General features: G+C 35.9%; 1 protein-coding gene across 1 annotated transcript in view; it reads right to left on the bottom strand.

The window, feature by feature from the left end:
* LOC145255582 (uncharacterized) overlaps nucleotides 1–18,315 on the bottom strand; it is a 120,435-nt gene that overhangs the window by 40,152 nt on the left and 61,968 nt on the right. Inside the window, exons 12-14 of the mRNA XM_080114057.1 lie at nucleotides 14,983–15,166; nucleotides 6,927–7,058; nucleotides 962–1,054 (exon numbers count right to left, since the gene is read on the bottom strand). Coding sequence (XP_079970183.1) covers nucleotides 962–1,054; nucleotides 6,927–7,058; nucleotides 14,983–15,166 — 409 coding nt within the window. The remainder of the gene's footprint in view (nucleotides 1–961; nucleotides 1,055–6,926; nucleotides 7,059–14,982; nucleotides 15,167–18,315) is intronic.

Genomic DNA, 18,315 nt, shown 5'->3' with positions numbered 1-18,315 from the left:
CTTTGAAATCAAAGTTTGTTTATATTTAACCATAAACAGTAAAGGCATTAAATTGGATATGTGGCAAAACGTTTTAGCAATCAGACTACTAATCTACAGTTATGGGTTAGTTATTTTCTATACCAAATTAACTTTGAACAGTATGTGAGTTAAATTTTTAAGAAATCTTTCTGGTTCAACAATTTCAACTACATTTGTTTAATTAGGTCCTATTAGTTTTGCTTTGCATCAACTGTCTTTCTTTTCATATGTATTGTGATAGTGATTAAAAAGCAAGAAATGGCATTCTTGTTTACAACTGTAAAAAGTTTTGGACAGATTGGGGTAAAAAAAGGGGAAATATTTCCCCCATTAGATAGCGTTTTAATAAAAGTCGTATGATATAGATAGTCAAACTTACTGGATGTGAAGTACCTGCAAGGTTTTGCTTTTTGAGTGGCTATTTGCAAGATGGAAAAAGCGCATGCTTGTTGTTGTAGATTTTTTATGGATGTTAATAATTTATATGCATGGATATCGGCTATTTTTTAAAAGACGAGATATTATGACAGTGAGGCAGACAGAAAAACACAGAAGTCAAAAGTGCTTTGTGCAGTTAGAGGATATTTTGTTTGTGTTGTTTGTTAAACATCATCCATTCATTTTGTATGAATTAGATGATTTTTGTTGACATTCATTTCCCTGATATCTTTCTAGCTAGCATTCTTTCTAAAAAGACATTGAGTATGTACAGAAGGGACACCATGAAGGTTATCAACATCCCTAAGTGAGACTGTTTCTGTGGAATAAACCAGATTCAAACTTAGCATACCCGAGTAGTCAGTTCGTGTTATTAATCACTTAGCCATCCTCATTTCTCTGTTAGTGTCGGTCAGGTGTTTTCTGTTCCTCCCAAGTTGTAGATATCTTATTGTGTGCCACAAAGGATTTTTCAGTTTATTACAAGTAGAAAACAATTTACCTGAATTTTTTCTTGCTGAAGATTGGTTAACTTGTCAAGTTTTTCAGTTTGTTTGTCTTGGGCACTCGTGGCATTATTCAGGAGAGCAAGAAGCTTAAAAAAATTTTAGAAAGACAATTTATCAATTAATATTTGTATTCATGTTTATTTTCTAGACAATTTATATAATATTCTGTTTGTCCCTTCCTTAGTTAGTTCATACGTTACACTTTGAAAAAAGGCCAAATACAATTTTTTAAGGTCAAACTGCTTCTAAAAAGGCTAACTTTGTGAAATTCGGCTTTAAAAAAGCTAATCTGGCATGTATTGAGCACTGTTAAAGTAAATACAATAATTTTTTTTTTTCGATAAGATAGGATTGAACTGTCACAAATTATTTCTAAAACAAAAAACATCAAACTTTGATTATTGGTGTGGAGGGAAAGACCTTAAAAAAATTATGCTGGATGTTAAAAACATTAACAAGGTCAGCAGTTAAAAATGAAATTGAAAGAGTACAATCGTCAATTCATCTAAAGAAATAAGAAAAGGAAAGTTTAAAAAATAGAAAAAAAACACATATAAATGGGTATAGAAAGCAGAAAGAAAACACCTCATTATGGAAATAGACTAGCATCCTCCCTTCATCAAGCAAACTGTTGCGTGATGAGATGGATATATATTTATAAATAAATACACATTGTCCTTTATGATTGTGCAGAGGATACCTGCACTATTGAAAACATTAAAGAGAGAACAATAATTTGCATTATTTGAATTTTTCAGATTATTGTTCTCATCTTGAGACAACATTTTCGTTGGTTTAACCTCTGACCTTCTTCAGGTGTATCTTGTCGAACTTGGGAATCTTTCTGTTGAACTCTGGAATTTGGACAGAATTTCGAACAGAACCCTTTATTTACTTCACAGAGGTAGCATGCTCTTGTTCCATCAGCCATGACTGGATAGAGATCCTAAGTAATTTGCCATTGTATTAAATACAATTGCAAATTACATAGTGCCACTGCTTAGTGACCACTCGGCGTAGGAATATGTATCCGGTTGAGATGCTCTCCGGTTACATACGAACTACATACATATATAATGCCGTCTTTATCACCTATTTCTTGTAACAGGGAAGGTATTGCATCACTGATTTCTGTCTGGAATATAGTGTACAATCTCTTAAGGTGATGGCAAATCTTTGCTTAACAATGGAGGATAGGTCTCAGTGGATTGCATCAAGCCAAATCATCACCGTGATATTCTGTAAAGTGGGAGTTAGGCGTTCATCATTCTCTAGTTTTGCTCTGCGATGTTTGATAGCTGAAGCTTTTGTAATTAGACTCCATGAACGAGTAGCACCTTTCCCAGAGAACCTCTCTTGTTTCAGTGACGCCGCATTTGAAACTGAACATGTTCATGATATTCGTTCCGGATTTGCGAAAAATCATAGTATTGTCGGAGCCTATCAAATATTTTGTCTATACTATGTGCCTCTTCTTTAATGAAGGCACTACTAATAACTGGAGCATGAATACTTATAATGCCAAGTAGCACTTTTAGGTTAATGGCCTTTTTTTTCTCCATTTTCTTTCCCCTCATGTTGTGTGCATATGATTTCTGAATAGAACTTAATCAGAGTTACTATACATCACATAGTTTTCTTCTAAAAATCTTGGACATTTTTGGATTTGTGAAGACCGATGCAGATCACTAAGTTCATCAGGAACTATTTCCTGTGGGCTTTCTTCTATTGGGTCCATACAATTTGTACTGTCATCTTGCATGCTTTGTGTGTCTCTGTTTAGTAGAGTCTGATTGTTCATTGAATGATGAATTGGGTTCAATATATTTAGGGATATTTATTCCATTTTCACTGCTGTTTTGATCAGTGGTGTGATGGTTAGGGTGTTGTTCAACTTTGATAATATCACATTTCTTCACTTTTTACCTTTTCCCCTGTCCGTAAACTTCTGTACAGTACAATACTGATCTCCAACTTCCATCACCATATATCTACTGCGGGCGTTAGTTTTCACATTATCTTGGTATAGATAGACAATCTCCCTGAGACATTGTGAAAATGACACTCATGATGAGAACAGTAGTCTGAAGAATCCAAATAATACGAATAACTAATCCTCATCTCCAAAATTCAGAAACGTGAGAGCAATAATGGTATAATGGATACCGATGTGAAGCCAAGTTCAAATCCAGTCTATCCCCTACACTGTAATATCATTGGAAAAGGTGTTAGCCAAAACCCATCCCAGCTAGACCCCTTTTGAAATGCTATAAAAACAAACACCATTGTTTTTGTTCTACCGTGCTAGAAAATTACTCACACATGAGAGTATCCTGTATCTCTACAAAGCTACCACTCACCCATGCATGGAGTATTGTTGCCACATATTGATTGGTGCATCTATCACTAATCTCTCACTCTTATACAGGGTTCAAAAAAAGAGTTTCCAATCTAATAGGTCTCCGTACTATCAACCAATCTCCAACCTCTGTCCCATTGCTGCAATCTTTCATCCCTGTGCCTGTTTTACAAGTATTTTTTTTTTACAAAGGAGTCACCACTTATCAAGGCACAGAGGTCACTCGAGGATAAGGTTTAATGAGTAGTCAATGAGAAAATATTGTAGAAATAATTAGTAGTAGAAATTTGATAAATTGGATTATTTAAGGGGAACAGCTCATCAAGAACTTGTTTATGTTGAACTTGAAGACGATCATATTGTAGTCAGTTGGAAAGCAGGAAAACAGAACAGTTTCACAGGCGTACAGTTCTAAGAAAGAAGCTTTGTTCATGGAATCTACGTTTAGGTTTAGGCACAGATGAAGAGTGAGGAAATTATTGATAGTGGTTTCAACTAGTCAGGCAGGGGGGGGCGGCATAGATCGGAGCTCAGACGAGCACTTGCCATGAAAATAACGATAAAGCAGATAGGCTTGCAACATCTCTTCTGTGGGAAAGAGGTTGCAGGGAAGAGAAAAGGCTACAAAGTCTATTTTAAACTCTGTTAAGGCCGGATAAGCTGCTTCTAGCAGCTCCTACCCAGATGTGGCAACAGTACTCCATCTTCGGACATACTTGGCTCTTATACAGGTAGAGAATTTCATCAACAGTGAGATATCTACTGGAGCAGCAGAATGATCCCACCATTTTTCCAGCAGTCTTGGCAACGGCTTTGATGTCCATATTCTATCTCAGATCAGGAGTAAAGATCAAAACATGATCAAAACATGAAACCTCCCCAAGACGAGAGCCATTCATTTCAATTTATGCCAAATAGGGATCAGAGCGTTGATGATGAAAAGATAGAAGCTTGGTTTTAGATGCATTAAAATAAACCAGTCACCTCTTTCCTCATTGCACCACATGCTCAAGATCAGAGGAGAGAGAATTTGGTCATTTACAGCCTTTGATGTGTTGCCATAAATGGTAGTGTCATCAGTATAAGTGTCTATGAATGATCTTAAGATGTGAATTGGGAGATCATTGATGTAGATCAGGAAGAGAGTTGGGCCCAGGATGGACCCCTGAGGGACACCAGCATTAATACTATGAGCTTCTGATTTCTGCTCATCAACCACTACTCGTAAGAACCTATCGGAAAGAAATGATTTAATAATTGAAAAGACATTTCCAGCTATACCGTAGCTGGAGATTTGTGGAGTAGACTTTTATGCTATGCCCTATCAAAAGCCTTTGATATGTCAACAGCAATTGCCCTGTCGAGAGATTTGCTAATCCTATGAAATATAACTATTAGCACATCTGCTGTAGATCTAGCAGAACGGAAACCATATTGCATGTCACTAAGGAGGCTATTTTTGATGAGATGGTTGACTACTTCTCTATTTAACACAGATTCCAGCAACTTACTCATGACACACAGGAGACTGATTGGTCCGTATTGAGAGGGAGATGACTGATCACCTGAATTTTTAAATATGGAACATACTGATGAGGTTTTCCAGGATATTGGAAGCAATTCTCCTTAAGACGACACTTCAATAGATTTGTAAGTATGGGAGCTAGTTCTGGTGTGAGCTTTTTGAGCACTATAATTGGAATGCCATCAGAGCTACTTCCTTTACTGGAATCAAGGTTTTTGATTAGCTTGGTAACATCATGCACAGATATTTGTATGTCGCATAGCGTGTTTTCTGATACACGAGGAAATATGGAGGGGTTGGTGACCCTGATTGCATAGGGTAGAATTAGTTGCAAATATTTTGGCAAAGAGTTTGGCTTTGTCCGATGAAGACGAGATTAGATGCAGGTCTATTGATGAAGGTTGGGATAGAGCACACACTTCTATTTAGGACCCTGTTTGTTATTTGCTAAAACTGGTGGGAACCAAGCCATTACTCAGCTACTTTCGACTTTGTCGACTGCGCATACAACTCTCTTGCATTCTTTATTACTTTTTTACAGATTACTGGCAGTCCTGAAGGTGGCTTTAGTCTCAGTACATCTATTAGATTGGAAGCAATGGAAATAGTGATTTCTGTGCACAATGGCAGCAATACATTCTGGAGATAACCATAGCCAGCTGTTAGGTTTTTGCTGGAATTTTTTGGAGAGTATGAAGTAGACTAACCCTACAATTAACCATTCCATCATGTTTGATACTATGGAGGACAACACATTCTTTTTAAACATGGAACGGAGAAGCAGATCTGATATAAATGTATGGAAGCTATCCCAGTCAGAGTATTGATATACTGTACGATGGAGAGCTATGTCAGAGGACTTATTACATTTTGTTTTTATCTTAACTGAGGCAACCAAGTGGTCAGAAGATTCCAGTGGAGACAGAACGGAGGATGAACATAGTTCAGGGCAAGTTGTGAGAAAAAAATCTAGGAGACTTGCATACTGACAATCAGTGTCAGGCACATGGGTGGGCTTGGGAGCAATTTGAGTTAGGTCATAAGCAATGGAGAAATCGTGACAGAACCTCATCATCTGTCTTGTTTAAGTGGGTTAACCATTCTACATTGTGACAATTGAAATCTCCACAGACATGAATGTTAGCTGAAGGATGAGCATACTGGATGTCATCAATTTGTGTTGTGGGGGTGATAGAGAGCAAATATAAATGCAGTGGTGTGAGCAAGTGTAGCCCGAAACCACATATAGGGCAACTTAGGATCTTCTCTGGAGATGTCACCACCACATGAAAAGCCATCTCTAATGTAGGCACATATGCCATTCCTATGGCTATCTTAGGAGTCAGATTTGGATATTAAATTAGAATATCCTTTAATTACGAACTCATCTAGGGAAATAGTCGGTCCAATGCCAGTTTCGCTTAAGAAGAATAGGTCTGGTTTGGTCTCCTGTAATTGGGTTTCAACCTTGGGAAGGTTGGAACATAGACCCCTGATGTTGGAGAAGGAGACATGGTAGTGGGGATCTATGTTGGAGTTTTGGTTTTAATCTTGTGTTCTTTCTGGAGACTTTTCATGATGGAGATTTATGGAATAGGTTGACAGACTTGGTTAGAGCAGGACAGAGAGGGAAAGTAAGGGAGAAACATTTTTTTTTGTACACCATGATAAGGTAAAGCCGTAACAATTACCCACTAATATAGCATCAAAAAGCCCCACAACTCATTACACTTGTATCCCCAACAAATCCATTTAACAGCAAAACCCTTTCACTGTAGAGGTCCTTAGATGCTGGAAAGCCTTCTACTCTAATAGTTTCTTCCCTTGAACTGGTAGACTTTAAAGTTCCCTCCTTGTTTCTTACTTCCTTGACTGTACTGACATGCAGAAGTTTAAATGTAATGTAAACAGACATCTCGCTCATCTCTTTACATAGTCCCCTGTTAACATGGTTCCAAATAGTAACACCTTTATGTCTAAGTGACAATATGCTTTGCTTGGAGTGAAGAAAAGTTTAAAAAAAAAAAAAAGATACATAAAACATGATGTTATTAGATTCCATTCTCAAACTGACCCTTTCTTTTTCATCTCTTGCTTCTGCTCTTATATGCCTTGATTCAAACTCCAAATCTTGAACCTGCGTTGTCATGTCCAAGAAAGATTTGTTCTCCAGGTCTATTTCCTTCCGTATTTGATGAATAGTTTGCTGAAAAAAACAAAAACAAAAAAAGAAAAAACAGAAAACACAAAAGATTATACTTGTTTCAGACCTTTTTACATGAGGATTGATATTTTGTAATTACATGGATTAATTATCACATCTTTCTCACATGACCTGTGGCACAACAGATAAAGGTGCTGAGTGGCAATCAGTTCTATATTTTTATAGGCCCTGATTGTCTTGGTAATAATAACTAGGGCTATGACAGCAGCATATTCTTTTCATTGTTTTGACTCTTGAGTATATATCCGACACAGACACAATTAATCAACCAAGAACCACATCACTCTATATAAAAGCATATAAGATATCAACGGATACCCACTCAAGAGTCAAAACAATGAAAAGAATATACTGTTGTCGTAGCCCTAGTAATAACAATCTAATGTAAGGGAATTAAATCCATTTATTTTCTTGTTTCTAGCTGAAGCAAAATGGCTTCCCTTCATATAACAGTTCACATGTTAAATAACTGTTGCTTACGTTATCTGATCTCTGCTCTGAGGGCAACAGTTGACCTAATTACCCACTCACTGCTTTCTCAGACAGTATCATTCTTTGCTGGCTGTGTCCGTTTCACCTACTTACCTCACTGACAAGGAATGATTTTTGCTTTGTTCATTTCTTTCCAAAATCATTTTATATTCTTTTATTTTTTTAACCTAATCTGTCTGCAGGTAATCCAGATTCAAATCTCACATCCTGTCTCATAATGCCATAGAAGTGACAGTCTTCTGGCGGTTGAAGATTCAATCCTCAATACGAGCGATATTAACTAAGAATAAAATTTTTAAATTATTTATCATGTCTACCAGGTCATGGCTGACAGAATGAGAACAATCTACCATGATAGATAGAATAAAGAATTTAGTACAATTTCCCATTTCGACATAAAGATTCATGAGTTTGAAAGAATACGCCTGAAGAAGCTTGGAGGCAACGTTGGTCAAAACATTGTGAAAATAACAAGCAAGATGAGATGAGCAACATGGACTATTTGTATTCAACTGGATTTAAATTTGGATTTGATTCTTTCTGAGGAATTATTTTCGCTTTTCGGATTACATTTGAAAGAATCTTTATGCAAGCTGCAACTTTATGCCCTGTTTGTTTTTATAATTTTTTACATCTCCAACATTTTTTCACTCGTTGTTTTTAAAGGACATGCACATCTTTGTAATTTATGACTACAATAAATTGTGGTTTCATTTAATGCTACAAATATAATTTGCTGATTTCTTCTGTCCTATGATGAGAAGAATAGCATTCTTTGAAACTCTGTGGAATAAGGACTTTGTAAATTATTTTTTAGAGTATTCGGTTGAACAATAAATTTGAATGTAAATTTCAACTTACAGTTTTAATTTTTCTCTTATATATATATATATATATATATATATATATATATATATATATATATATATATATATATATATATATATATATATATATATATATAATTAATTCTATTTATTAAATATTTAAATATTTTTTATTTAAATTTTTTTTTGCTCCTGAATGTGCTTTTATAGTTGTTATACCTGGATTTAAAATCTAGGGATGTTACATCTATGAAAATTCAGATTTTCTAGGATATATTGTGGCTTGATGAACAATGCCTTTGGTTAAGCAATAATTTTGTAGTGGACAAACTGCATGAGTTTTACAATTAAAGTTTTTCTCTTAACTATTAATTTTCTTATTTCTATCTGGATGATTGCTATTAGAATTTGAATTATTATCATTTGTAACGTATATTTTTTCTTCTTACTGTTATTGTTATTTTTCTATATTTATCACTTTTTTATACATTTTTTTTCTCTACTATTCTCATTTAATGTTTTGTTATTTAAATTATTATTCATGATTTTTTTTGCAGCAGCTGTAGGATAGTTTGAAGTTATTTTTAATTGAATATTTTGTGCAAGAGGAAAGTGCCTTTCAATGAGATTTAGAAATTTCTTGCCAAAATTAATTTTTCAAATCTAGTTATAGGGTGGCATAAACCAAATGATTTTCTCTCTTTTTTTTTTTTTTTTTACACAGTGATCACCACTTATCAAGGCCCGGAAGCCACTCAGGGAGAAGGGTTATTGCAAGTACATTACGTTAGTGTGGAGATTTGATGAAGTGTTTACTTAAGGGGGCGGTTCATTAGGAATTTGTTAACGTTGGACTTGAACACATCCAAGTTGTAATCAGGTGGGAAGCAGGCAGATGGAACAGAGTTCCACAGGTGTGCAGTTCTAAGAAAGAAGCTTTGTTCATGGAATCCACGTTTTGATTTAGGCACAGATAAAGAGTGGGGAAAATTTTTCACAGTGGATTCAGCTAGACTGGTGTTTTTCGTGAAAGATTGGCGAGGGGGGACCAGAGATTGGAGTTCAGACGAGCACCTGCCATGGAAATAACGATAAAACAAGGATAGGCTCGCAACGTCTCTTCTGTGGGAGAGAGGTTGCAGGGTAGAGAAAAGGGCATCCCCCACTAAGCCACGAAGTCTATTTTGTACTTTGTCAAGGCAGGATAGGCTGTTTTTAGCAGCTCCTGCCCAGATATGGCAGCAGTATTGCATCCTTGGACGTACTTGGCTTTTATATAGATAGAGAATTGCATCAGTAGTGAGATATCTTCTGGAGCGGTAGAAGGATCCCACCATCTTTCCAGCAACCTTGGCAACAGACTTGATGTATGTGTTCCATTTCAGATCAGGAGTAAAGGTCAAACCCAGAAGCCTGTCAAAACATGGGGCCTCTCCCTGACGAGAGCCATCCATCACAATTGATGCCAGATGGGGATCAGAGCATTGATGATGTAAGGATAGGAGTTTGGTTTTAGATGCATTAAAGGTAACCAGCCACGTCTTCCCCCACTGAACCACGCGCTCGAGATTAGAGGAGAGAGAATCAGAGAGAACTTTGTCATTTACAGCCTTTGATGTGTTGCCTAAGATGGTCATGTCATCAGCATAGATGTCAATGAATGATTTAAGTATGTGTTTAGGGAGGTCATTGATGTAGATCAGGAAGAGAGTTGGGCCCAAGATTGACCCTTGAGGGACTCCAGCATTAATACTGCAGGCCTCTGATTTTTGTCCATCGACCACTACTCTTATGAGCCTATCGGAGAGAAATGATTTAATGATTGAGAAAACATTTCCAGCTATACCGTAGCTGGAAATCTTGTGAAGTAGACTCTTATGCCATACCTTGTCGAAGGCCTTTGATATGTCAAGAGCAATTGCCCTAGAAAGGAAGCCTTTGTCAAGAGATTCACTAATCCTGTGAGATATAACCGTCAGCACATATGCGGTAGATCTTGCAGAGCGGAAACCATATTGTGTGTCACTAAGAAGGTTGTTTCTGCTGAGGTGGTTTACTATTTCTCTATTTAATATGGATTCCAGCAACTTACTCATGACACACAGGAGACTTATTGGTCTGTACTGAGAGGGAGATGACTTATCACCTGAATTCTTAAATACAGGGCAAACTGATGAGGTCTTCCAGGGAGTCAGAAAGCACTTCTCCTTAAGGCAGCGCTTAAACAGTTTGGGAGCAAGTTCTGGTTGAAGCTTTTTTAACACTATAATTGGGATGCCGTCAGGGCCAGTTGCTTTACTGGAATCAAGGTTCTGGATTAGCTTGGCGACCTCATGCATGGATATTTGTATGTTACCTAGCGTGTTCTGTGTTATAGGAGGAAATATGGGGACTTGATGGCTTTCGTCGCATAGGGTAGAATTAGCTGCAAAGTTCTTTGCAAATAGTTTGGCCTTTTCTGATGCTGACAAGATGACCTCTGGTCCATTGATAATGGTTGGGATAGAACGCACACTTCTGTTCAGGATCCTATTTGTTATTTGCCAAAACTGGTGGGAACCAGGCCGCTGATCATCTACCTTGGATTTAACAGACTGGGCATATAGCTCTCTTGCATTTTTTATTACTCTTTTACAGTGGTTGCTGGCAGTCCTGAAAGCAGCTTTAGTCTCAGTGCATCTATTACGTTGGTAGCTATGGAAAAAGTGATTTCTGTGCGCGATAGCAGCAGCACATTCTGGGGAGAACCATGGCTGGCTGTTAGGTTTTTGTTGGAATTTTTTAGATGGTATTAATTGGTCTATGCCTACAATTAACCATTTAGTCAGATCTGATACTATAGAGGACACTTCCTTTTTAAACATGGAGTGCAGAGGTAAATCAGATATGAATGTACGGAAGCTATCCCAGTCAGCCATAGAGTATCGGTATACAGTACGGTGGAGGGGTACGTCTAGGAACTTATTACATTTCGTTTTTATCTTAACTGATACGACGGAGTGGTCGGAGGATCCTAGAGGAGAATGAACGGAACATGAACATAGCTCAGGGGAAGTTGAGAGAAAAAGGTCTAGGAGGCTTGCATATTGACCGGGTGTATCGGGCACACGGGTGGGTTCGCGAACAATCTGAGTGAGGTCATAAGCAATGGCAAAATCATAACAAAACCTCCCCTCATTGTCTGTCTTATTTGAATGAGTCAGCCATTCCACGTTATGGACGTTGAAGTCACCACAGATGTGGATGTTAGCCGAGGGATGTGCAGACAGGATGTGGTCTATTTTCTCAGATATGCTCCTGAAGATAGTAACTTCGCTGTTGTGGGGCCGATAGAGGGCAAATATAAATGCAGTGGTGTTAGCAAGTGCAACCCGGAAGCACATATAGGGTAAATTAGGATCTTCTCTAGAGATATCCCTGCCACACGAGAAGCCATCTTTAATGTAGGCACATATTCCATGCCCATGGCGATCTTGGGGGTCAGATTTAGCTGTTAAGTTAGAGTATCCGTTAATTATGAACTCATCTAGGGAAGTGGTCGGCCCTATTCCAGTTTCGCTTAGAAATAATATGTTCGGTTTCGTCTCCTGTAATTGGATTTCAACCTCTGGAAGGTTGGAACGTAGACCCCTGATGTTGGAGAAGGAGACCTGGTAGTAGGGGTCTACGTTGGAAGATGGGGTTCTAGGTTTATTTGAGGTTTTTTTCTGGAGATATTTCATGTTGAGGTTTTGGGATTTGTGGAACAGGTCGGCATACTTGGTTAGAGCAGTACAGAGAGGGAAAGTAAGAGAGAAAAAGACAGGGAATTTTTTTTTTTTTTGTAGCACACGAAAAGGTAAAGCCGTAATAATTACCCACTAGTATGGCATTGAGAGGCCCCACCAGAGACTACTGCATGGTCCAGATCCACTCACCATTCTATTTTTTATTTTTATTATAATTGTTAGTATCTTGTTGCTTATATTTATTTCTATTAGTCTCAGAATGAAGACTAATAGAATTAACCACACAAGTGCAGATATTCACTTCCCATTCTTCTGTGATTGACACTTGGGAAGTAATAAAAACTATATATAAAACCAACCATTGTCTTGAAGTTGAAATGCATTCGTGCACAGATTCCAGCTTTCATCCAAGAACAGATGAAATTCCCAGGTGGACCAAAGGACCAACAACGCAGTTGCAAAGTTGATGAGGTACGTCGAAATACATGCATGTCTTTATGTTATGTCTGACACACACACACGCAACACATTTAGATGACCAGGGAACGTAAATAGACTGTAACACAATAACTTAGGGTTCAGATAGTGAAGAAGCCACTATAGACATTTAGTAACATGTCACACACAATAACATGACATATAAATGAACCCCTCCATAATGTCAAATAAGGATGGAAGAAGCAGCAGTGGCGGCTCGTGCATGGAACTGTGGGACTGCAGCACCCCCAAGTTATTTCTACATAATATTAATGCTAAAATTAAAAATAATACGTTTGTCTATTATTTTATTTTATTTTATTTTATTTTTTCTATGTGTACATTATAAAATCATTAACTTTAATGTCGGTATCTCCAAATTCATATAATAACAAAAATAAAACTTGCTTGGAGCTGTTAAATTCACAGTTACACTTTCTTAATGAAATTCTCTTGTACGCATGCGCGGATTAGACGCTTTAGGCAGCCGATGAAAGCTGCTTGAAGAACTGTCGCTTGGCGCAGTTCTGTGTCGTGAAATTCGTTGTTTGCTTAGAGTGTGCGCCTGTATAAATATGATAACATTGTTATTGAAAAAAAAAAGGAGGTTTACTTATATTTTTTTAAATTATTATTAAAATCTGCACATAACGTGTTCTTGTACATAAAATATTGTGCTATTTTTTCTTTAAATATGCACACTTTTAGCGTTGCGATTTAAGTCGGTAGCAGACGGAAATATATAATATGCAGAAACTGTTTATTTTTATTTATTAAAAGTATTCGGGAATTTAGCAGTGAAGCTAACACGCGGCCAAGAGTAAAAACCAAATATACAATAAGTAAATTTTACCATAAAAATAAAGTTACTTTTCCATCTACCTGCCTTTTTGTTTGTTTCTTTAAAGTAGTTTTAAATGCTATTTATTTTGCAACAACTAAACTTTACAAAAACAACTGTTTACATTTTTTCCTAGAAGCAAAAAAGCGAAGAAACAGTTTATGTTGAAAATATATTTTAGTTAGAAATCTTTTTAGCGTGTATGTTTTAGATATAAAAAAATTAGCATTTATTTGCCTCCGACAAGGACAATGTTAGAAGTTTTACACTTTGAAAAATGGATTTTTTACAGAAGATTTTTTAATTAAAATTTGTTTGTAAGTAAAAAAAAAACACAGTTTTTTTTAATAATTATGCATTTTTAAACTTTACATTGAATTTGTTAGTAGATGGGTCAGATAATACACATTAAAAAAAAGTAATTAGAAATCCTTCTGGACTGAGACAATTTTAATTTTTGTTTTTTGGGGAAGAAAGCTACATTAAAATTCGATGTTTTATAATGCTTATATATGACATCCTATTTTCTTATAATAAATCTCCACTTTATGTCGATATTTACCGGCACGGGAAGGTCAGTAAATAGCCAAGTTTGTTCTTTTTATATAAAAAGCAAGTTGTTAAAAGATTTGTAAATAAAATTTTGTATCTTTAAATATTTTTGTTTGTTTGCTCACTATATAAAAATGTAAACTTTTTTATTTTGCATTTTATTTACAAATACGTTTTGTTATAAATACATCTTTAAAAATAAATTTTGTAAATAAAACTGTTATTAAATAAAACGCTATTTTCAAATAGTAAACTCCTAAATTAACACTCGTAGGGAGGCAGATAAATTTCAAAGTTTTTATTTTTTGTTTTTATAAAAAATAAGTTATTTTTAAAAATGTTTTTCGTTTGTTTGCAAAAAAAAAAAAAAAAAAAAATCTGCAAACTTTTATTTAATCTGAAAAGGAATAAATATATATATTATTTTTATTCTGTAAAGTGTACATAATTTAAAAAAATCTTTTTAATAAAAAAGTTTTTGCGTATTATCCATTTCTGATTGATTATTTGTTTTTGTTATATATTTGAATATTTATTTTAATGTTTGTTTATTATTTGATTAAATATTTATTTATATATTCGAATTCCTTTACATGATATTAAAAAAATACGTAAAATTTTTGAAGCAGCACCCCCACTAATCTCAGGCATGAGCCGCCACTGAGAAGCAGTGTAGTGGAAAACTCAAAATGTGGCTCTAAAAGGTGAAGCAGGATGCAGAATCAGTTCGCATAATGGAATCAAGACCTGCTGTTACTTGTCTCAGTATTAGTAATGAATTGTTGTGTTCGGTCAGCCTTCACTCAAAGTAAATTCTTTTGAAGGAACCAGCTCAATTAATTCAAGGTGAACGTCGTTAAACAAAACATGAAAAAAGTTAAATCTTGAAACATATGAAACATATCATTGCTAAATAATATGTACCAATAATTTGGGCACAAAATTAAGTGACAAAGATAAAAAATAATCCAAGGAATCACTACCCTTACCTGTAGAGATTTTTCTTTTGCAAGCGTCTTCATTTGTTCTTGCTCTGCAGCTTCACTTAAAGCAGCATTCACTTCCTTCATTCGTTGTAATTCATCAATGGTCAGCGTAATTTGAGTCTCTGTCTTTTGGATATCATGAATCATTCGTTTTAAGTTCTTCTCATAAAATTCTGTCTGCTTTTTGCTGTAGATATAATAAGACAAAACATGGAATTTTTAATACATTCTTTCATTTACTGGGATACACGTGATCTCATGATCATCAACATCCATTATAGAATCAAAAAAGCAGGTTTAAATCCAACTAAATCTATTGTTATGTTATAGAGCAAGGTGTTGAGATAGACTTGAAACTTAACTTTGATAATTAGACAACCGAGGTTGGAAATTATTCACTAAGGGTTAAAAATGAGATGTGAAGAAAATTCAACCAGAAAAAGTTCTCATAAATGTAAATGTGCACAGGCTTAAATTGTCTATAGTTTGAGGTTAGTTTTGATGAAGCACAGCCGGTCACAGTCATGGGAAGCAGAAGATCGAACAAAGTAGCAATAATGGGAATCCTACAAGAGGCTGACGTAAGGCTGGTAAAGACCACCAGTGATTACTCTCTCTCTCTCTTTCTCTCTTGCTTCTCTCTATCTATGTATTTATCTCTCTATCTATCTACTTATCTCTTTATCTAACTATCTATCTATCTAACTCTTTATCTATCTACCTTTCTCTCTTAACACAATGGGGAAATGTGTTCTTAAGTACAAAAAATAAAATAAAACTATACTTTTATACCAATGTCATCAAAAGTTGTAGCAATGACGATCTAAGCAAAAAATCCTGCATGAAGACGAATCTCCATTCACCAAAACAAAAAATGTGTCCCAACCAATCAACCAACAGCAGCAGCATTTCTCTTCATGGGAAGCAGATTGAAAAAGTAGCAATAATGTGGATCCTTCAAGAGGCTGATGTAAGGCTGGTAAAAATCACCAGTGAATACTCTCTCTTTCTCTCTATCGCTCCATCTATCTATCTATCTATCTATCTATCTATCTATCTATCTTCAACACAATGGGGAAATCTGTTAAGTACAAAAAAAGCTATATTCTGACACCAATGTCATCAAGAGTTTTAACAATGATAATCCAAGCAGAAAATCCTGGATGAAGAAGAATTTCCATCTACCAAAATAAAAAGCATGTCCCAACCAACAACAAGCACACTTATCTAAAGTCTAACTTATCCTCGCCATGATAGGGGTGGTAGCAATGTAATAGTGTCAAAACTATGTCATCTGGAATCCAGGTTTCTGGCAGGTTATACACCAAGCGGTATTAAGGCCAAAATCTGGATAAGAGGTCTCTGGTGAAAATTCAGAAGGTCGTCTATCTCTGCATATAACAAGAAAAGACATATAAGATGTGCTATAGTGACTATATATATGCCAGACAGAGCCTGTTTTTGATTAAGATTTTAGTTTATTATATGTTCCAACTATAAAAAGTTAGTTTTTCTTTAGATTATAATAGAAAAAACTATTAAAGATTTAAAAGAAACCTAAAATATATGCAGTAACTTGCTGATTCAAATATGCCAACTGATCCATGGACAAACAAACACACACAAAACATCTTTACTTTACATATAAACTGGCAGGGCTAACAGGTCTTTGATGAAAATTCAGAAGGTCGTCTCTACCCTTACATATGGCAAGAAAAGACGCATAAGACATATTATAATGACTATATATATGCAAGATAAGGCCTGTTTTAGAGCAAAAATATAAAATTTCTATTAAAACTTCTCTTCCTTGGTTTCCCCCCTTCTCTCTTTCTTCTCCAACCAGCCCATTTCTCCCTCTGGACATGCACACACATTTTTATAGATTACCCGAGGAATGAATCAGCATAAGGAAAAGTATTTATTGCAAATAAATCAGTTACTTTTTTTTAGTTCATACATCAAATGCCTGGAAAACATCTTGAAAGCATTAAATTATACAAATGGCCATTTGAGCTCCAAATAATGAATTTCTATTTTTTTCATTTTAGATATTATTTTTCCAGGATTATGCTGATTTAAAAAAATATACCAACTTTGTGGGGGTTTGTGGAGTATTTTTTTAAGTTTTAGCTGAACATACAAACAAACATTTGCATTCTATATAATGGATTAAGATTATAGTAAAAATGGAATGCGTGAAAGAAAAAAGCCGAGACCTGATAGAACAAAACTGTTTGAAAATTTGAATTCACCAACAACAAAAACTTATATTTGTCTCCAGGCAAAACATTTTTTTTTATAAACCAATGTGTTTAAACTGTACGGGATGTTTTGAAAATCGATGACGTAACTTCAGGATCGTGTTCTATACTATGTATAGAGTTCTGGAAATGCTTGGTTTCTGAGTTAAACGCCATTGAACCAAATATTTATCAATATTGTTTACTGCAAACATTAAATATGCACAATGTGTGTGATGCATGCGTGCAGTGGCACTGCTGTTTTAACAGTGTTGACGACCACGGCTCTCCAAATTGTAGTGCCATGATAATCACAAGAAGACGAGTAAAGACAGTAGTTTCCTGTGGCTTTCTATCTTGATTCGGGGGTGTATATCCCCCTGTGAGTTAACTGCGCTCCCAGGTACCAACTTGGAAATTTCTACGACTCAGCATGGTACATACAGTGCTTAGCTTTCCCAAATGGTCACCCATCTGATATTGGCCAGGCTCATTGCTGTTTAACCTTGGTGATCTGACGAGAACTGGTGTGTCAACATGATTATGCATGTGTGTGTGAGAGAGCACTCTTATTTCTACATATGGAATATACTACTACACCTGTGACAAGATTATAGGTAAAAAAAACTGGACTGGTGCTGTTACATAAATCAACAAAATTAACCAACATGGAAACTTGGTCAACATCTACTGTGAATGTTGGTTCCTTCTTATTTCAAGTAGCAGAAAACAACACACCAAATTCAGGAAATAAATATGATTAACACAGCTCATGCTCTCTACCGATCCAAGTTATGAAGATAGGACCATTGCCAGCACACTAAAAATACAAATCTAGATTGCTCAACATTTGAGGGCACAGTTCAACGAAGTTTCTGGCCACGGTTATGGTCTTTGGTGTGGTTTCAAGTGAGGGCCACATCATGCCACCTCACATTTTCAAAGTCGGCTTGAAAGCCAACACCAATGTGTACCTGGATATGCTGAAGAGTGTGGTGAGCCCCTGCTGGCAGATTCTAGGTATGGCAGCAGGACTCAGTGCTGGACCACAAATCCAAAGAGACCCAGGCTGGCTTCAGAAGGAGTGCTTTGT

The sequence above is a fragment of the Euprymna scolopes genome, chromosome 3 (genome assembly GCF_053919585.1).
Source record: "Euprymna scolopes isolate OS-2025 chromosome 3, ASM5391958v1, whole genome shotgun sequence".
In the NCBI taxonomy this organism is placed as follows: Eukaryota; Metazoa; Mollusca; class Cephalopoda; order Sepiida; family Sepiolidae; genus Euprymna; species Euprymna scolopes.
The sequence above is the reverse complement of the archived record's forward strand: the minus strand, read 5'-3'. Positions and strand labels throughout refer to the sequence as shown.